The sequence below is a fragment of the Ilyonectria robusta genome (assembly GCF_021365365.1).
Source record: "Ilyonectria robusta strain PMI_751 chromosome Unknown BGZ61scaffold_12, whole genome shotgun sequence".
Taxonomy (NCBI): Eukaryota; Fungi; Ascomycota; class Sordariomycetes; order Hypocreales; family Nectriaceae; genus Ilyonectria; species Ilyonectria robusta.
The window spans coordinates 332,890-352,353 of NW_025764446.1; the positions used below are offsets into that span (position 1 = coordinate 332,890).

General features: G+C 54.7%; 9 protein-coding genes across 9 annotated transcripts; 7 read left to right on the plus strand and 2 right to left on the minus strand.

Annotated features, from left to right (window-relative positions):
• Positions 1–1,302: 1,302 nt before the first annotated feature.
• On the plus strand, positions 1,303–2,706 carry BGZ61DRAFT_354747 (S-adenosyl-L-methionine-dependent methyltransferase; the record flags this gene model as incomplete). The annotated part of the gene is made up of 2 exons (XM_046240651.1): positions 1,303–1,574; positions 1,641–2,706. The coding sequence occupies 2 exons, from the start codon at positions 1,303–1,305 to the stop codon at positions 2,704–2,706; spliced, it is 1,338 nt and encodes a 445-aa protein (XP_046103121.1).
• Positions 2,707–2,979: 273 nt separating this feature from the next.
• On the plus strand, positions 2,980–3,389 carry BGZ61DRAFT_453594 (uncharacterized protein). The gene has a single exon (XM_046246098.1). It carries the CDS (start codon positions 3,083–3,085, stop codon positions 3,275–3,277), a length of 195 nt encoding a protein of 64 aa, XP_046103122.1. The 5' UTR covers positions 2,980–3,082; the 3' UTR covers positions 3,278–3,389.
• A 392-nt stretch (positions 3,390–3,781) lies between these two features.
• Positions 3,782–6,829, plus strand: BGZ61DRAFT_354095 (Pep3/Vps18/deep orange family-domain-containing protein; the record flags this gene model as incomplete). The annotated part of the gene is made up of 3 exons (XM_046240581.1): positions 3,782–3,998; positions 4,094–6,689; positions 6,745–6,829. The coding sequence occupies 3 exons, from the start codon at positions 3,782–3,784 to the stop codon at positions 6,827–6,829; spliced, it is 2,898 nt and encodes a 965-aa protein (XP_046103123.1).
• Positions 6,830–7,022: 193 nt separating this feature from the next.
• Positions 7,023–7,943, minus strand: BGZ61DRAFT_589193 (V-ATPase proteolipid subunit C-like domain-containing protein; the record flags this gene model as incomplete). The annotated part of the gene is made up of 4 exons (XM_046256567.1): positions 7,802–7,943; positions 7,718–7,730; positions 7,240–7,645; positions 7,023–7,168 (listed from the first exon to the last, which is right to left on the minus strand). Exons 1-4 carry the CDS (start codon positions 7,834–7,836, stop codon positions 7,023–7,025), a joined length of 600 nt encoding a protein of 199 aa, XP_046103124.1. The 5' UTR covers positions 7,837–7,943.
• A 320-nt stretch (positions 7,944–8,263) lies between these two features.
• BGZ61DRAFT_547294 (uncharacterized protein) lies at positions 8,264–10,061 on the plus strand (the record flags this gene model as incomplete). The annotated part of the gene is made up of 3 exons (XM_046255357.1): positions 8,264–8,290; positions 8,682–8,750; positions 9,179–10,061. The coding sequence occupies 3 exons, from the start codon at positions 8,264–8,266 to the stop codon at positions 9,797–9,799; spliced, it is 717 nt and encodes a 238-aa protein (XP_046103125.1). The 3' UTR covers positions 9,800–10,061.
• A 216-nt stretch (positions 10,062–10,277) lies between these two features.
• BGZ61DRAFT_354703 (aspartic peptidase domain-containing protein) lies at positions 10,278–11,785 on the plus strand (the record flags this gene model as incomplete). Its single annotated transcript, XM_046240644.1, has 2 exons — positions 10,278–10,484; positions 10,541–11,785. The coding sequence occupies 2 exons, from the start codon at positions 10,278–10,280 to the stop codon at positions 11,783–11,785; spliced, it is 1,452 nt and encodes a 483-aa protein (XP_046103126.1).
• Positions 11,786–12,510: 725 nt separating this feature from the next.
• Positions 12,511–13,256, plus strand: BGZ61DRAFT_533452 (phosphatidylethanolamine-binding protein; the record flags this gene model as incomplete). Its single annotated transcript, XM_046254009.1, has 3 exons — positions 12,511–12,797; positions 12,846–13,015; positions 13,102–13,256. The coding sequence occupies 3 exons, from the start codon at positions 12,511–12,513 to the stop codon at positions 13,254–13,256; spliced, it is 612 nt and encodes a 203-aa protein (XP_046103127.1).
• A 200-nt stretch (positions 13,257–13,456) lies between these two features.
• Positions 13,457–17,989, minus strand: BGZ61DRAFT_354529 (uncharacterized protein; the record flags this gene model as incomplete). The annotated part of the gene is made up of 8 exons (XM_046240618.1): positions 13,457–14,036; positions 14,180–14,530; positions 15,238–16,190; positions 16,241–16,726; positions 16,778–17,080; positions 17,137–17,353; positions 17,410–17,695; positions 17,770–17,989. The coding sequence occupies 8 exons, from the start codon at positions 17,987–17,989 to the stop codon at positions 13,457–13,459; spliced, it is 3,396 nt and encodes a 1,131-aa protein (XP_046103128.1).
• Positions 17,990–18,195: 206 nt separating this feature from the next.
• BGZ61DRAFT_45457 (uncharacterized protein) lies at positions 18,196–19,427 on the plus strand. Its single transcript, XM_046246247.1, has 2 exons — positions 18,196–19,175; positions 19,273–19,427. The coding sequence occupies exon 1, from the start codon at positions 18,401–18,403 to the stop codon at positions 19,076–19,078; it is 678 nt and encodes a 225-aa protein (XP_046103129.1). The 5' UTR covers positions 18,196–18,400; the 3' UTR covers positions 19,079–19,175; positions 19,273–19,427.
• Positions 19,428–19,464: the final 37 nt, after the last annotated feature.

Genomic DNA, 19,464 nt, shown 5'->3' on the forward strand with positions numbered 1-19,464 from the left:
GATTCCCCAAGAGTCGCATGGGAGCACACAGCTGGTTGTTCTCTCCGCCATGAGTTGTCGCCGCCGCCCCGTTCCCGATGCCGGCGCTCAGGGCCGCGCTGGCGCTACCGCCGCCATCGCCACGGCGTCTGCGCCTCCAGTCGCGGTCCTAAGCCTCCTGGTTTCGCTTAAAACATAGTCGAGCTGGTTCGAAGTCGGCAGTTGCGAGAAAGGCTGTCGACAACCAACTCTGGGGAAAGCCGAGCGTCCCAAGTTGACAAATGCTTTTCTGTGCTGTGCCCCTCTGCCCCCCCCCCCCTCGAGGACCAACAAACTGCAAACTAGAGCCGCAGGGAAGACCGCCGATCCCCTTCCCAGGCTCCGCTGCAGCTGGCGCCGTCCGTGAGTCGTGACCGCGCTCTGTGAAGTGCATCCCGCCATCCATGTCTTGTCAACTGTTAGCGCTCCCCGTCCCAGGCCCACCAGTGGCCTGCCGCCTAACTAGAAGCGTCCTGGGCTCGGCTGGGGTGCCCCAGCAGAGTCGTCAGTGGCCGGTGCAGGCCGCAGGCCACTGGGCTGCCCGTTCTTTTACCATCTCAGTCCCCTACCAGAGTCAGAGTGACGGTAACCCTGCAGTTCCCACACCCCGACGCCGTCTCGAGTCTCTCAGTCAACTCTCTCATTCTCGCTCCTGGAGTCTTGGCTCTCCATTACCCACCGTCTCCCATTGTCTGGCTCTGTCTTGGCCCGTGGTTAGCGGTTACCGGTTAGTGGCCAGTGACATCCCGGTTCACAGGCCCCGGGTCCCAGGCCCCCGTCCCCCAGTTCGTCCCCCCCCCCCCCCCCCCCCCCCCCAGGGCCCAAACCACACACTACCCCAATAAGCACAGCGGGTGCCCGTTCCAACTTCCAGGGCTCACTTCTGTTCCCTTCCCTTCTTGCGCCTGTCCTCCGAACGCCGACTCTCCCCCAGCTTGACCTCCATACCTCTGCATCCTCGGTCCTTTCCATCGCTCCCGTTCCCGACGACTTGCTGCTGTGTTCCCTCTACGACGACTGCACTACGCCTCGCTATTCAGTTCCGCTCTGCCAGCTTTCGCCGTCACCCAGCGACCTCTCTGCGACTTGGACCCACGGGATAGCTCCTCGCTCTTCCGCGCGCCCCAATACTCCCACCCTCAGTTTGCGAACCCGGACCATGTCGCCAGCCATTGTCGTCCCTTCTCGATTGCGATAGCTGCTTCGACCTGGACGTCCATGGCCAAGAGACGCCGGACCAAGCAGCGCAAGGGACCGCGAACGAGACCCGATCCGACCAGCACCATGTCCTCGGAGGAATCGTACGCTCCCCAGAGCAGCCGTCAGTCCAGCGACGGTACCCTGAGCGAGCATGCAGCCAGCGACGGCGCCCACACGGCCATGACCAGCATCATTGACACGGACGAAGAGATTCGTTCTCGGGACTCCGAGTTCGACGAGGAAGAACTCGACATCATATCCATCTATCCCGCCATGCATTACCCTCATGCTGCCGGTACCAACGCCCAGGACATGCACTTTTCACCAAACCATTCCCACACGGCGAATTCTGACATGTGAGTATCTCCCAGCATTTGAAACCGTTCTTGTCCTTCAGGTCTAGGTGCTGACTGAATCTCCAGCGCCGCGTCCACGCGGTCATTGTGGGCACAAGACCTCGACTATCGAGACATCCACGGCCGTCGTTACTGCCGCGAATACTTCATGCCCAACGACGAGATTGAGCAATTACGACTAGCCTTGCAACACCAAGTATTCGTCCACGTCATGGACGGCGAGTACACCTTGGCTCCGATCCAAGACCCCACCCATATCCTCGACGTTGGCACTGGAACTGGCGAGTGGGCTATTAGAATGGCCGAGCTCTCACCTCGGTGTGAGGTTATTGGGACAGATATCTCCGCCATCGCCGAGACGAGGAGCGTCCCCATGAACGTCTTTTTCGAAATCGAAGATGCCGAGGACTGGGACCGCCTTCCCGACATGTACGATCTCATCCACTTTCGCGGTATGGAGGGGGCCTTCCAAAACTGGAGATTTATTTACGACAACGCCTTTTACTCACTCAAGCCTGGAGGCTGGGTGGAGGTACAAGACTTTGACAGTGCGGAGGGATTCATACAGTTTGTGGACATGTTCCCCCCTGAGTCGCCCATGCGCGCCATAACTGGCGATCTCGAAGAAGCCGCCAACAGATCGGGTCGCCCTCGAGGCACCAGCCACCTAGACCCCCGACTGTTTATGGAAGCGGGTTTTGTCGATGTCCGGGTGACCGAGTACGTCATCCCTATTACCGTGGCGGAGAAGTCAGCTGGCAAGATATGGCTCATCTCGTGTCTTGATGCCCTCGAGGCCAATTGCCTAAGGCTATTGACTGAACACATGGGGTGGGATCCCGAGAAGTGCAAGGCGGCTTGTGAGGCAGCTGCTCGAGAAATGGCCAATCTGGCCAAGAATCCAGAAAAGTCGAAGGGGCTTCAAATCAAGATGCGTGTCATTATTGCAAGAAAGCCACTCGACAGCCAACCCACTGACCTAGCTGCGGTGCTTGGGCGGCCGATCTCGCCGACGACGACAGAGTACGTTCCCGAAGACAGCCCAGACCCGACTCTCCATGCGGGCGATGAGGATGCAATGTCGGTGGTCATTCCACCGCCGAGAGAAACCACCAACATGGGGCCAACTTAATTAATTACCATGGAGTTACATGGAGGTAGAGGCTTGAGCTAAGAGGCTACAGCCAGGAGTCAGCTCTGGTTGAGCATGTTGATTTCGGCGCACTCGGGGGGCGGCGTTGTGTCAAGATGATGGCCAATCTTGTATGTTTTGTATATTTCTATCATCACTTCTCTGCATTTTACTAGGGGCCGAGGCGATGTTTACTTGGAGAATTGGGCTTGTTTTGTATCATGGAAAGCCATGTGGGTGAAAAAGACCAGTCTTGCATGCCAACTGTTTTGGGCAGAGAAAGGCATGTGGTTACCGTAACTGAAGTTTGCTTCGATCGTCCGTCCCTTTATTGAATCAACATCTTGCCTTGAATGAGTGAGTCTGTGAAGCGCAGATGGCGTACCGTTCAACAAGAGAGTCTGAGAATAAGCCATCGCCGCCCTCCTGGAAATCAGGCAGCCAGCTTCGCATAAAGTTGGAGGTGTACCAGCTGTTTCATCGAATAAATTGGCACACTTATCACCGTCATGGTCTAAGACTACCTGCTTTGCAACGGGACCAAACGCATCATTTGAAGAAGATGTATTAGACCAGGCACACACTTTTCGTGTACTGATGCATTGCGAGAAGCGATAGTGCACTTAGGTGCGTGTATGTGTGGGCAAAGAAATGTGAAAATAAGAACATTTGCTGTCAAGAAATCACCTCAATATCATCCTTAGAAATAGCTCTAGTTATTTCTTTGTAAATTACGTTTATGCTGTTCTTTGTGTCATGCTGTCATGGCGAACGGTGATGTAATCGCTGCGAGGCTGTGGCTCAGGAGCTTAGTTGCTAATGCACGAATAGGCAGCTAATTTCAAGGTGGGGAGCTGGTGGTGCTGGCCCAACCATGCCCATCTCCGTCTCCAACTCCAGCTTCCTCCGTCACCAAACCAACCTCCCTTCTCACCGACCTCGACCACGCGCCTCCCCGCCGCGCCCGATCCATTCCAACGCGTACGAGCGAGATCCTAGTCCGTACGAGTGAGACGCGCGCAGCCCCGATACCCTCAACCGGCCGAATATGCGTCTATGAGCCCGCCCGACCGCCATGGCCCTTGATCTCAGCGACGGCTTCGGCGCCGTCGCCAACGGCATCCAGGACTTGGACCTGGAGGTGCCCATCTTCACCGTCGAGCACGTGCAGCTGCAGTTCTCCATTGCCGCCGACTTCGTCGCTGCGCAGGTCGCAAACAATGTCATCATCCTCGCCCTCTCCAACGGACGCATCCTGCGCATCGACCTGAACCGACCCGAGGACATTGATGGTGAGCTGGAGGCGACGCTGGGCGCGCGGTCCATGCGTGCTTCGAAGACGGGGCGTACGAGTGGGTTTGATCAGTTGCTAATGGTGCGGCCTCAGATATTGACCTCCCCAAGAAGCCGGCCGAAGTTGGCGTGATCCGGCGCATGTTTCTCGATCCGACAGCGTCCCATCTCATCGTCTGCACAGCCCTCGGCGAGAACTACTATCTCCACTCACAATCGAAGCAACCTCGACAGCTTGGCCGGCTACGCGGCGTGGCCATTGAGAGTGTGGCGTGGAACCCTTCGCTCCCGACGGCGTCCACGCGGGAAATCCTGATCGGCGCTTCCGACGGAAACATTTACGAGGCGTTTATCGAGACATCCAAGGAGTTCTACAAGAAGGAGGTCAAGCATTTAAAGAACCTCCATAAGCTTCCAGATGGACCTATCACCGGCTTGTGGGTGGATAATCTACAGGGGAATGCAGACATCCGAAGGGTTGTCATTGGTACCCAGAGCAGGCTGTTCCACCTTGTTGGGAGGATTGGCCATGGGCACGATGGCAGCGGTTCCGTCTACACCAGGCTGTTCGAGTCGGAACAGCCGGTGGTTCATGAGTTGCCACGAACGTCGCCTGGGGCGTACTCCAGCTTGGCGGTGTCCCCCGATCCCCCTGAAACGAGCCCATATGACGATGACATACCAGACCGCGCCTACGCCTGGCTGTCTTCTCAGGGAGTCTTTCACGGTAGACTCTTCAATACCCCGCCGGATAGCAATCTTGGCTCCAAGGTCTTCTCTGAGTCTAAAATGCTTCCGAGGGCCCAGATTGTCTCCTCTGATTCGTCCGATAGACGCAACCCTACATCCGAGATGATTGATGCTATTGCACTCACCCAGTGGCACATTATCCACCTCGTCGGCGGCCGTGTTATAACTACCAACCGGCTTACTGGTAAGATGATATCGGAGCATGACGTTCTCGGCCAGGGTCAGAGGCCCCTCGGCTTCTCCGTCGACATGCAAAAGAATACATTTTGGCTGTTCACCTCGAAAGAAATCTTCGAGGTTGTAGTGCGCGATGAGGATCGCAATATCTGGGAGATTATGATGAAGATGCAACAGTTCGAGCCAGCCCTCCAACACGCGCACACGCCGATGCAAAAGGAGACGGTGGCGGCAGCATACGGAGACCACCTAGCCAGCAAGGGCCACTGGATCGAGGCCGCTACCGTGTATGGCCGAAGCAACAAGCCTTTTGAGGATATTGCGTTGAGCATCATAGATAACAACCAGCCCGATGCGTTGCGCAAGTTCCTTCTGACAAAGCTTGCCACCATCAAAAAGTCCGCCATCATGCAGCGGATGATGGTCGCCGGCTGGCTAGTTGAGGTATTCATGGCCAAGCTCAATTCCTTGGACGACACTATTATCACACAGGCTGAGCTATCATACAATCTAAACTCCACCGAGTCACAGCAACTATTAGAAACCGTGAGGAAAGAGTATCGAGAATTTGTCGACAAGTACAAGCATGACCTCGATCGGAAGATGGTGTACGACGTGATCAGTAGCCATGGCCGTGAAGGAGAGTTGCTATACTTTGCCAGCGCTGTTAGCGACTACAACTACGTCTTGTCATACTGGGTTCAGCGGGAGAGGTGGAGCGAGGTGCTCAATGTGCTCAAGAAACAGACGGAACCCGAAGTCTTTTACCGTTATAGTAGCGTGCTCATGACGCACGTTGCAGGCGACTTGGTGGAAATCCTGATGAGGCATGCTGATCTCAAGCCCAGGAACCTCATCCCTGCTTTTCTCGAGTATAACCGTACCTTCGCAGGCGGCACCGCACAGAACCAGGCGTTGAGATACCTCAACTACGCGGTATATCAGCTCAACTCGGAGGATGCGGCGGTGCACAACACGCTTGTGTCGATATATGCCTCACATCCAAGCAAGGACGAGTCTGGTCTCCTGTCGTACCTTCAGGCGCAAGGAGATGAGCCTCGGTACGACCCAGACTTCGCCCTGCGTCTCTGCATCCAGCATCACCGAACTCTCTCCTGCGTCCACATCTACACAAGCATGGGGCAGTACCTCCAGGCCGTCGACCTTGCACTTTCTCACAATGAGGTGGAATTGGCCGCTGTCATCGCCGACAGGCCAATGTCGAACCCGCAACTACGGAAGCGACTATGGCTGGCGGTGGCTCGCAAGGTCATCTCCCAGTCCAACGGAATCAAGACGGCGATTGAGTTCCTTAAGCGGTGCGATCTGCTTAAGATTGAGGATCTGATTCCTTTCTTTCCCGACTTTGTCATCATCGATGACTTCAAGGAGGAAATTTGCGAGGCGCTCGAGGACTACAGCCGCAACATTGACGGGCTGAAGAAGGAGATGGATGAATCCTCCCAGACAGCCACCAATATCAAAATCGACATTGCCGCGCTAGACCACCGGTATGCGATCGTGGAGCCCGGAGAGAAGTGCTACGTCTGCGGGCTTCCGCTGCTGAGCAGGCAATTCTTCGTCTTCCCCTGCCAGCACTCGTTTCACTCGGATTGCTTAGGCCGAAAGGTGCTGGAGCAGGCTGGCCCTGGGAGGTCATCGCGAATTAGGGAACTTCAAATGCAGATTCACAAGGGGTTGGTCGCTGGGACGCAACGGGATGCTGTGGTCGCAGAGCTGGATGCTCTCGTGGCTTCTGCTTGGTAAGTTGACTTGAACCTCCATTGCTTAGCCGCTTCATTACTAACGAGTTCCCAGCATTCTATGCAGTGACTTGGCGATTAAGAGGATTGATGAGCCCTTCATCACGAAAGAGGATGATGCCAATGAATGGGCACTGTAATAAGACATGCAAATCATGGAAGCGAGCGAACCGTGTGCTTTTATGTGCGTGTCGTGGCAAATTCTAGAACTGCAGATACCCAATTCTCGTCATTACACATCATCCATATGGATGCTTTGATTCTCAGACCCAGCGCTTTGGCACAATCGAGGCACCAGCTTCAAGTTTCCCCTCCCTCTCTCATGATTGATTCTTAGTACTTGCACACGGTGGCGTCGAGCTTGGATCGGGTGATCATGAGGATGGAGACGATGACGCCGTACAGGCCCAGAACTTCAGCAAAAATAAGAATGAGGACCATACCCACGTACAGGCGCGGCTGCTGCGAGCTTGCACGGACTGTGCGGTTGAATTCAAGTTAGCGACGGCAAACTTGTCTTAACGTGGGGTCATAAGTGTCGTGAGCATACCTCCAGCATCACCAACGATGCCGATAGCGAAACCGGCAGCCATTCCGCATAGGCCAACGGCGAGACCAGCGCCCAGCTGGAGGAAGCCAGTATAGATGGGCATCTTTTCCGTGATGCCGCCAGAGATAATGACACTCGCTACGAGGCCGTAGATAGACAGGATCTGTGCCATGATGGAGCAGAGTCTAGGGGCAGTACTCAAATCAGCCTTGTTTTTGGGGTGGGGGCATTCATTTATCACGGTTCGAGATGGAGTTTCAGATGTTTCGTACGTATTCTGCATCAGCATGTCGGGGCGAAGAATGCCAGAGGAGAAGATGGCGCCGGCCGACTTTGCAGTGCCGTAAGCGGCGCCGATGGTGGTGAAGACGATGGAGCATGCGCAACCGAGGGCCCCGAAGAAGGACTGTCGGTTGGGGATTGCAAGTTAGCTGGGGCTCTGGTGGGATGGGAGGATCTAAGGACGGAGTGGACGTACGGCGTACATTGGACTGAATAGGGGCAAAGTGCTTGTTAGCTGTTGGACATGATGCTGTACGGGAGATGCCAATGATGGCCATACCAACGGTCCATGTTGGCGAGGAGAGCGGCATCCATGGTTGGCGACTGGCTTAGTCCGACAATGTCGTGATATTGAGCGTTTGCAAGGACGTAGTTTTTTAATACAAGACTGGATTGATCAAACTGATTCAAAGCGACTCAATACAAATCCGGTTGAAGAAACCCCGTAAGACGAGAGGGGGGTCAGCAGCTGTATATGAAGGCCACCACAACTCCCGTGCAACCACCCACAGCAAGGCCAAGACCAGTTTTCATTGCCTCGCTGGGACACTTCTTCCGCAGGCGCGCAGTAACAGCCGGGTCATCTAGTCTCAGCTCTCAGGCAGACACCAAACAGGGCTGATGGGTGGTGGCTGATGGGCCGTCCATTGTTTGGGGATGTGGTAGGCATCAGAATAAGAAGGGCGGTTATTGGGTGGATGCGGGGATGCAAGATGTGGCTTGGTGAGCTGGGAAAGTGGAAATGGAGGATGGCACTGATGACGATGAGGTATGAGATTTGGGGATTGGCATTTGAGATGGTTTTAGGTGGGTTAGTATTGTTTCCCATTGGAGTTGTTGATGTGTTGTTCCATAGGGCTGGGTATGATGGACGAGATGTAGACAGCATATGGGCCATAGTAAAATACTCAGTCCATCCATTTTATCATATGGAAACTCAACAAGTCAACTTGAATAGGCTCTCTGGTTACCTTGGGAATGATTTCTCGCTTCCCATATCTTTTGTACAATGACATGAATCTTGGCATCTTGGAGATCTGCACTAGCATCTCACCAGGCCAGGCAACGACTTAAGGCATGCGATTATGGGGAAACCTAATTAACAGATGCCACAGGTCTCAAAACAGGAACCTTAGCCATACAACGATGTACTGATACAGGTCAGAAGGACGACAGGCTGGGGTCAACAAGATCTGGGATCTACAGGGGAAGACGAGATAGGCGTCAAGGTGTGCGTGGCGCATTGGTTGCAGTGGCCGAGTTGCCTATGCAGTTGAGGGAGGTGGAGGAGATGGATGGAGAATACGATGAGAGACACGGGTGCAGCTGAATTAACAGGGATTTCAAGGCGTCATTTAAACACAGGTCACGATACATAGTACAAGATGTGTTTGCCTGGAGACGCATCGAGCTGTGGTGTTGCTGTAAATGGGATGCCTGGAGAATCTGGTCGTGCCCTATTTGATAGTGCAGCACCGTCGTACTTTAGGGACTGAACCCCCCCCATCTCTCCCACTACAACACTACTACACCAACGGCGACAAACAAGCCGGATCTTGACATCACCACCGCCCACAATTGTGGGATTGCCCATCAATTGCTATTCCCGCACCATACAACAAGTCCTTGCGCATTCACCAGTGTCGTATACGCATAGCATTTGCTTAGTGGAGGCGCGAAGCATCGGGCGGCCAGCTCGGAAGCTCGACACTATGGATCTGCAGGCGCCTACTCTATCTCACACGCCAGCGGCGGCTGTGCATCCGCCGTACCCGTTTTAGCTGTCTCATCCTGGCCTGGGTTGTCTAATAATAACAGCGGTTTGTCTCTCTGTGTCTCCGTCTCGCTGTCAGAGTCCGTCTCACAGAACCCGCGACGCCCATCTCGAAACACCGTCATCCGTCATCCGCCATCCGTCATTCGAGAGCACAGCGTCAACAGCAGCGGGCGTTTCGCCAAGCAGAAACGCTACGGATACGGAGCTCAGCTATCCACCCACACACCCCCTGCGCCTCGATTGAGGGACCGACCGGCTGGGCCTTTCGAGGCGTGGTCGCTGGCCGCGCGTCGAATGGAATCACAAGAACCAAAGGATTTCCGCCCAAGGTGGAGAACGACGTGGAGGAACGAGGGAACACGGCGCTCTCGACCCATGAAGGCCCACGCCCAGTCTGTCTGCGGGCTTGGCACCTGTGTCAAGTCCTGCGATCCCTGTGCGGCTGGCTGCGACTACGGCGGAGAAGAGGCTCCATCTCGTCGTACCGCTGGGTTGCGCTGAAGGAATAATTAATAAACCAACGTGCACCGCCGGGGACACCAGCATGTAGAGGGCTTTGTCCTTCTCTGCTCTTTTCCTTTTTCTTTCTTTTCTCGCCTTGCCGTGCTAGATCCGCGGAACTGTCGGATCTTGCAACTGCCGCCGTCTTGCGACGCCTCACGAGCGCCTCCTCTGACACCCACTCGGCCTTGCTGTGCCGAACGAAGCTCCGTTGACGTCGGCTGGTGACGCACGCCCGAGGCGCCTCGATTGCCGGTCTTGCGGGAGGCCCATTGCCACGGTCTGGGAAATTAATAAGAAGAGGCCATTGGTTTCGAGGCGCAGAGTATTATGCGAGACCGGATCTTGCTGCAACAGACCGCATAATTCCATCATTCCCACTGTGAGGCGATTTCGCAACCTTATATAAACCCGCCGCTTTGAATGCGAGGCCGAGTTATTCCTTCTATTATCCCTGGACGGCCAGCCGTAAAACATAATGAGACCGATTCAACTATTGTTCGCCATCACCACCTCCGCCATTTCAACAACCGGGGCCATCTCCTTGGCCAAAAGACAGGATGGCGGTGACCCACGCGTATTGAGCCTCGACTTGCAACGCACCAAGATCCAAGATCCCGTTACCCATGACAGGAATCGCATGCGACGGCGTAGTGGTTCGATCGATGTCGACGTCGACAACGAGGTTAGCATCCTCTGCTGCCGTGTCCCTCGGATCCTGTCTTACTAACTACACGTCAGGAAACCCTCTACTTCTTCAACGCCACTTTGGGCACCCCGAACCAGAGCTTCCGCTTACATCTGGACACGGGCAGCAGTGACCTATGGGTCAACACCCTAGACTCGACCCTTTGTTCTACACGCTCGAACCTCTGTGCACAATCGGGGACTTATAGTGCAAACGACTCATCCACGTACGAGTACGTCGGCAGCTATTTCAACATATCCTATGCCGACGGGTCCGGTGCTGCTGGGGACTATGTTACCGATACCTTCCGTGTAGGGGATACCAAAATCACCAACTTACAATTCGGCATCGGATACGAAAGCTCATCCGATCAGGGTGTCCTTGGTATTGGCTACACTTCCAATGAGGTCCAAGTCGGTCGAGCTGGCAAAAGTGCTTACAACAACCTGCCGGCTAAGATGGCTGCCGACGGACTGATTGCGTCCAACGCCTACAGTCTGTGGCTCAACGACCTTGACTCGGCGACAGGCACCATTCTCTTCGGCGGCGTCGATCGCGCACAATATGAAGGCGATTTGGTTTCGGTGCCCATACAGAAGAACGGCGGCGAGTACGACGACTTCTTCATCACCCTCACTAGCCTCAGCATTGGGTCAACCACCCTCGACGACAACCTCGCCCTCGCTGTCCTGCTCGACACGGGCTCTTCTTTGACGTATCTCCCCCAAAGCATTACCGACAAAATATTCACCGAGGTGGGTGCCGAATACCAACAATCGGACGGCATCGCTTATGTTGCCTGCTCTCTCGGGTCAGAGACGGGAAATCTGACCTTCAAATTCAGCGACCCAGCGGAGATTGTCGTCCCTATCAGCGAAATGGTCATCGACGTCCTTCAAGTTACGGGCCAACAGCTCTCTTTCAGCGATGGCACGGCTGCCTGCATGTTCGGCATCTCCCCATCCTCCGGGACCAACATTCTAGGTGACACGTTCCTCAGGAGCGCGTTCGTTGTGTTCGACCTAGATAACAACGAGATATCGCTAGCCCAAAGCAAGTTCAACGTCACCAAGACGGACATTGTCGAGATTGGCTCAGGTACAAATGCTGTGCCCTCAGCGACTGCCGCACAAAACCCCGTGTCTGCTGAGTCGGGCCTGGCATCCGGGTCCGACGCCGGGTCTGACACCGGGTCCGACACTGGGTCTGGAGCCTCAGCAATCTCTCCTTCTATCTCAGGTTCGGTATGGATAGGTGTTGTGACGCTGATCTTTGTGTTCGTGGGGTCTCTAGCCTAGAGATCAGGAACGATATATGTAGGCGGTTGTTCTTTTATTCTTGTGTCATTTATTAGAGCCCATGTGTTGCGATGGGGCTTACATGGCGTTATTTTATAGGCAGCATTACGGTGGCGTTTCAAACATGTCGGTGGATTATTGAATAGCGCAGCGTTCATTTAAATGTTGTTTGTAGCTGTCACAAGAGAGTTGAGGCATGGCCAGCCGGGGCATAGAGGTAGATGTTTAGTTTACGTGAATATGAATCCTTCGATGACCACACATGACCCCGTCCTCACATCCTCCTAGAATGACGTACAATAATTTGCTTCCTGTCCGTACCTACTTATAATTAGGGGTAAGTTAGATTTGAATATTGCCTATCCGAACCCGAGAGAGCTCAGTACGTAGGTTGTTAGGCGATAATGATATACCACCAATAAGCTTGGCCGATTCGGCACCGATGTCAGATTATCCCCGGTACGACCGACCGGAACCACGACAACCATCAGAGGAAGTTGGATTAATCATAGGACTTTTCGGACTTTATTCCTCCACGGGACGTACTTTGGTCCACAGGTTACATATTAGCCCGTTTTTTCTCAGTCGAATGGTGTGTTTTTGATGTATAAAGTCACCGTATCACCGTCCAAAACGACAAGCTAATCATCTCTGGTCACCCTCGTCGTTAACATCATTACATACTCTTCCATTCCATTCCAACAAAATACAAACCCCATTTCAAGATGACGGCCTACCTCGAAGTCGCCGCCAGCTGGCTCTTCAAAAACTTCAAAGGCCGTGACGACAAAGCCTTCACCACCAGTCCGGCCTTCGCGGCGCACCCGGAGCCTACCCTACACATCACCTCGCCAGACTGCGGCGCGGACGGCGCAACGCTGGGCAAGGAGTACATCTCTGGCGGAAAGGGCCTCATCCCGGAGCTGACGTGGGAGGCCTGTGACGGCGTCAAGGAGTGGCTGCTTGTCAATGAGGACTTCGATGCGCCGTTGCCGACGCCGATTTGCCATGGGTGAGTGTTGATGGGCGAAGATGGTGATAGACGTGCTGACCGCTGTAGAATATATCTCGGGATTCCAGCAGAGAAGCTGAGTGTTGTCAATAGCGACTTCCAACCTGTTGACTGGTCTTCATCCACACGACTCAAGGGAGGATTCTCAAGCGGCATGAGCCGCAATGGCAAGATCTATATCCTGCCACGACCGCTGATCAACCACGGCATGCACCGCTGTAAGTCGTTTCCCCCTTGGTCTCTCGTCCAAAACACTTGAAGAGGAGCGAGACTCGCTGACAATCGAATGTGTCGATGATGCTAGACTTCTTTGAGGTCGTCGGCCTGAATGAGCCGCTTGACCCAGAATTTGTGGCGTCGAAGCCGTCGAGGGAGGCTGTGGCGGCAAAGATTGAGGGACGCGTGGTAGTTTGGGGGCGGTGGGTGGGACAATGTGAGAGGAAGTGGGAGGATAAGTGAGGGTGATTTGTTTAGAGGGAGTGTGAGGATGATGCGATGCGATGCAATACCTATGTTGTTTGTGGTTGAGACCGAGATACGTGTAGGGTGTGTAAGTGGATAGTGATTTGATAGTTTTTCTACAACACCATGTCGTAGCTCATGACAACATTCCGGAGAAGACGCCAACATTCCGTAGAAGATGGAGACGATGCCCGCTATTAAATGCGCCCGAAACTCCAAATGTTCAGCCCAACCTTGAGGCCCTCGTCGACCGGCAGCCCAGCATGCCAAGTCTGCTCATAGCCTCTGCCATCAGGCGCAAAGTTCTCCCAGTACACGGCGTTGCCGGGGACGACCTTGAAGACAACCCCACGATCATCCTGCTGTCCATCCTGTTGTTCATCCTTGAGCTTCGTGTCGCATTCGATAAACCTGCACCACTCCCGCTCCGCCTCCTCGCCCTCCGGCTTGCGGATCAGGGGAAACGCCGTGCCGCCGCCGCGCAGGTCGTCGGAGCCGTCGACCCACGCCATGATGCTCGTCACGCGCCCCCAGCCGCCGATGTTGGCGGTCCAGTCGAAATGATAGCCGTAGTGGCCGCCGGCCGTGTACTTTTGCGTGCGAAGGCGCTCGATATACAGGTCCGACGGCCAGCCTTGTAGGGCTCGCGAGCGGCGCTCGATGCAGCGTACGGCGTCGTTGCGCGGAATGACGGCGACGTGCGAGTCGCGCACCAATGTGTCGCGATGCGTCTCGTCGCCGTCGTTGGTGATGGTTGAGGGTTCGAAGAGGGATTCGCTAGGGGGAGTCAGTTTGTTGACCTTGTGTAAGTGGTCTAGATATCGGCTTCATGATGGACATCAAGTCCTCAATTGAAGTCCCATTCAAGCGCAACCTCTCCGCGGTGGAACACTAAACCGGAGAGAACTGGCCCACCATACCTTATATCCAGTAAATACCGCCGCTCCTCCGCACTCAAGAAGCCTTCCAGGTACACGACCAGCGGCGCGCGGTGCAGGATGCGCGCTGTATACGCATCCGGGGGACACGCCGGGACCGTCGCATTCGGTGCGTCAATGGCGAGCAGCGACTCGTTGAGCTGCGGCCGCGGCGACACATGCGGGCGGCCGGCCTGGCCCGGGAACAGCAGCTCGCTGATGGGGTTGGAGAAGACGAGCAAGACGGCGACGAGGCCGACGATGTATGAAATCATGGCGGCGGCGGCGGTGCAGTTGCAGTTGCAGTTGCGAACGTGCGATGCGACGAGGCAAAAGAGCGTGGACGGACCGGATCTCACGGCAACGGAGATGTCATGATGGGCGGTGGAGTCATGGCAAGTGAATTACGAGGAATCCAATCAGTCAATTCAATTCAATTGAGCGTCTGAGCTTGCAGCTGTGGCCTGATCCGCGCAGCCAATTGAGCATTCATGAACCATGGGAAATGGGAAATGGGAAATGGAGTCTCAGGGGCTTCGTCATGGTGCTTGTCTTAGCTAGAGACGTGCTGCTGACGCGCGTCATTGCATCCATCCGCCTGGACCAACCGCGGCATACATACAATCTGTACTTCTCGCAGACCTGTATTCGGATGTTACAACTTAATTAAGAGTATCACGTCCTATTTAGGCAAAAGACAACGTCCCTGAGGCGAGGCCATATTCAACCGTTGCGTTAACGCTCGCTGATTCTTTAATACTCTATGACTACTCGCTCTGAGAGAGTACTTGGAATACCTGGAATACCTCGAGTACCTGCAGTACCTGGATCAGACTCTGTCCCTGTTACTTTCGCTGCTCTCAATGGAGCCCAATCATCGTCTACTTCGTATCCCCCCTAAAATACAAAAGAGTTGTGTTTTCCAACCCAAATGGCATGTATCGTACAAGTCATCCGCGCCAGTCTCCATTCCAAACCCATTTCCAAGACACACATTACCCGTGTCTCATATTAAAAGACCGTTGAACCATAGACTGCCCCGGAGTACAATTCTTTAAAACAGACCGCTCGTGTGGTCCCAACTCAGGTCGGCATCCAGGATGCCCCAAGCATCACCACTCTCGGCGGGAAGGATATTGATTATCGTCTCGTTAATCTGCGCAAAAAATGTTTCATCCGCGTTCGGCCAGGCGGGCGTCGTCATGCGGTCCTGGAAGGCTCTTAAATCGATTCGGTTTTCCTCAGCCGTGTTCCCGAGCCCCAGGCCGGGAGAAGTATGGCTGCTTCCCGTCGCTGTTTTAGAAAACGACCCATGGTTACAGGGAGACGACGAGGAAGACGAGGTTCGGTTAGGAAGGCCGATGTTTCCGGTGCACATTTGCGCAGATGGCGGGAATATTGGTACCCTACTACCCGTGGGCATTGTCACAGTATCTTCCAGCGCAGAGGCATCCACGGATGAGGTTTGGGGACGGCCCAAGCCGGCTATCAGGTCGGGTCCTGGGCTAGGGGACGTTCTTTTCCGTTTATTCGTCGCCACTTCTAGCTGTTGAGGAGGCGCAACGTTCCGTGACACGGCGCCGAGGACAGCCTGGAAGCAGTCCTTTCCGATTATGTTGCCCAGATCACCTTCTGTTTCGAGTGTAAACGGGCAGCCAACAGCTCTCAGACCCTGGTTTCCAGGTAGTACCGGAGCAGCTGCTGTGTGCTTCGCGACCGAACTTCGGGCCAGCATCGGGATGTTTGATCTGACTCCACCAAACGCATTGCGGTATTTGCGTAGCATCGGCATTCGTACGCTGGAGGAGAGTCCATTGCGCTCGATGTCTAAGCAAGCCTGTTGTAAGAACGCACGGGTGACATTATGCGTGCGCGCGATGGCCTCCATTGCATTGATTAGTGCTTCCAGATTGGCGATATCGATCGATGTCAGGCCGGCTGCTGGATCTTGTTTGGCCAAGTACACGTACACCGTAGTTGCGCAATACATCGAGAGCGCACACAGTGGACTTTTCTATATGTAGGGGTTAGGTATGGCTATCAAGAACAGCACGGACTGCTTACAAAAATAGTGGAAGCGTGGGCGGCAAGCTTGATAACGTTGACAATCGCCTCGGCAGCTCCTTTCAGACGAATCACGCTCGTTTGTTTGAGAGATTCGGGCAGGTTGTGCTTTTCAACCTTTTCGACCGCCGCATGGTGCAGACAGATGATGGAGGCGTGGAAGTTGAGGTTGGCGTGCGTGGCTGTTGGGTCTCGCATATTCTGTGGCAAGCGCATTTTCTCGGGCAGAAACATGAAAACGCTGGACAAAGTGTTGTCTAGCTCACGGTGTCTCTTCCAGAAACCACCGTGCATCACGTCGTCAGGGTAGTCTCCCGGCTTGTTGCGGTGGACATGGTTCAGGATGATCTTGAAGATTTGGCACACTACCACCGTCCCTGCGAAGCCGCTGTAAGTAGCTCCCTGGAAGACCTCGTGTAAGAAAGCTGATTCAACTTTGCGATCCGCAATAAAGTCAGCTTCGGGGGCCGGGAGTCGTGTTGCAATCTACATATTCTCACATTAGCAACGTTCTTTCACAACCCAACACAAACTTACATCATCTGTCTGGATCAGGCTGGCCCAGCCAGTGGAGATGGTCGCATGGGCATCAAAGCAAAATGCTCCCCAAAAAACCCTTCTTCGCTCCTCTAGTTCCGCCCAGGTCAATGGAGGTCCTAGGCTCGGCGGCAATCCTAGGGGATCACCATCGATGCGATCGAGACTCATCATGTGACACAGGCGAACTGCTCGAGCTGAGCTCATAGTCGATCGGGTGAAGAGCATCCTCTTGGCCTCATAAGTTGCAATGAGCCCCCAAGTCTGTGCGTGCCTAACAGTAATGAAATGTTCACCAAAGCCCTGCCGACGTTACTCATTGGTCTTTGCTTCTGCAGTCATGGATTCACCCAACACACCTTCATTTCATCCATCTCGGCATAGTTTCGAGCCCGATTGTAAAAGACGTCATGGTATTTGTCATACTTGGCATGTCCAAGTGCAGCTAATGCCCAGAGGGAATACTGCAGGCACATTGGTGGCTTCATCAAAGGGCTCCCGTAGAAGGCTTGTAGGTAACGTCCCGGGTGTACTATGGGGACGAAAAAGTGTTGGTTTGCAAAAAACGAATGGTTGCTGCGAATGTTAGCCGAGATGTGCGGATATGCTTGTTGACGGATCTATGCTCATACAGTTCCTCCATGACTTCAAGGGGGGGTAGTGACTCGGTCATGCCCAGCCCCATCAACTGAGCATCGTTGAAGAAGGACCCTGGAGTTTCCTCTGGCGGGACAAAATCAGGGATGAGAAAGGGCTCAGGGAGGGTTTCCGTTGTGATTCCAGGTGATTGGGGTATCTGGGCATGTGTCTCCTGGTTGCTGAAGTCCATGTCCGGCTGAACCGGCTGGTCCGGACTATCATTGTCGGCATTGTCCTCTGCAGTTCTATTGACATCTTTGAGATAGTCTTCGACTTGGGCTGGTTAAACACAGTCAGCACCATATCGAACAAAGCAACGGGTTGGCGCTGCTTGTATGGGGACAGGGCAATACCGAGACGGGCTTCCAGTTCCTTGACGTTCCTTCGCTTGAAGGTCGGTTTCCTCCGCGACGCGGGATACACGCAGTCGTTTGAGACCTTGATACAGCGGCTACAGGCCGGGGTTATGCGGTCACACTTGAGCTTCCGGGCGCGGCACGACACGCATGCCAGCGGCTCCGTGCCAGCGCCCGCGGACGCGGATGGGTCGGACTCGTTGTTGTCCGTCGGCATGGTGTCCGGCTCGCCTCATCCGGGCGACGAGATGCAGCAAGAGGTTGAGCAGCGCTTCGACGGGCCGTGACGATATCTTCTACATGGAAAATGAGGCTTGATACCGCAGGCAACTGGCCTGTGACGTTGGCCACACGAGGCGTTCAATGTCGATACGTATTCACACACGCACACGCACACGAACGAGCACACGCACACACGCGAAGTCACGTTTCCAATCAGGCTGACATATGTAGAGGCTATGGATTTCTCACCGCGGAGAGTTTTTAGGCCGAAGGCCGAGGGCAGAAAGTCCGAGATCAGCCAAAGTGAGTCACCTCGGCCGGGAGTTAGTCTTATTCCGAGGAAGCGACGTCCTGGAGTTAACTCAAAGCCTTCAATTGCGTGCAGAAACGCATATAGAGTGGACGCATGCCGATCGTTGATGTATTTATTGTTCTCCCGCGGGAGGGTCGGCAGGTCACGTTGAAGAAGCGACATTGTCGGCTCGGCGTACCCGCCGTGACGGCCCGGAAGGGAACAGGGCAGCAGCACAAATACAGTACAGAACAGGGCCTACAGGGCCTACATGCCTGCGTGGGGGAAATGCCCCGTCGCGGGCACTGCCTCCGCCACAGAAGCACCTGGACCCTGAGGCAGCACCATCAGGCACCCCGGAAGCGCCCTGAGGCACCCAGATGCTCAGAGGCGCACCAACAAACCACCACGACCGCGAAGAAACACCCACTCCTCCATCAACCTGCTCAATGGAACCCCAAACATTCGAGTCTTGCAGCCCTGACATGGGTACAGACTACCCCCGACCAGGGCCGTGGGCTTCTGGACCTCAAAATGCCTTGTCGTTGGACGGCTGCCGACGAGTCGCAAGACTCTCTGGCCACTGATCACCACCGCTACCACGAGCTTGTGTCGATAGCTCGTCGAATCCTGGCGGTGACGCTGCCATTAGTCACAGTCTCGACTCAAGAAGTGGCCATGGACTACGCCGCGGCTCCGAAGGAACGAACGATGTTGCGCATGAATGACCATGGCCTCCCCCCAAGTCGCCCCTTGCCACGGGTTCTCAGCTCGGTGTTCGCGAGGGGCTAGGGACAAGACATGGGAGACTATGGCCGCATCACAACCATGTCGGCATATTTTCAACTGGCGGCCTGGTTTGAGTTCAAGCCCCCGATTGTTCCATCGTGTAAGTGCAGCATCATCCACAAACGCCTTGTCGACCCCACGAGCCGGATCCAACCTAGAATGCGTTTGGATTACTAACCATCATCATCATGCCCAAGTCGCACACCAGTCGCAGATCATCATCGCCCAGCCAATGCAGCTGCTTTGACGCACCACGGAACGTGAGGCAAAGGAGTCGGGTCCATCACGATCCATGAACCATCCGCGAGACAGCATCGTTTCGAAACGCTGCACAGCATAAAACACAAACGGAACCATACCATTCAATTGAGCAACCAGGCAACGGTCCC

Excerpts from the sequence above, each read along its gene's own strand:
- BGZ61DRAFT_453594 (XM_046246098.1), top strand. The coding sequence starts at position 3,083 with ATGGCGTACCGTTCAACAAGAGAGTCTGAGAATAAGCCATCGCCGCCC.
- BGZ61DRAFT_45457 (XM_046246247.1), top strand. The coding sequence starts at position 18,401 with ATGCCGATCGTTGATGTATTTATTGTTCTCCCGCGGGAGGGTCGGCAG.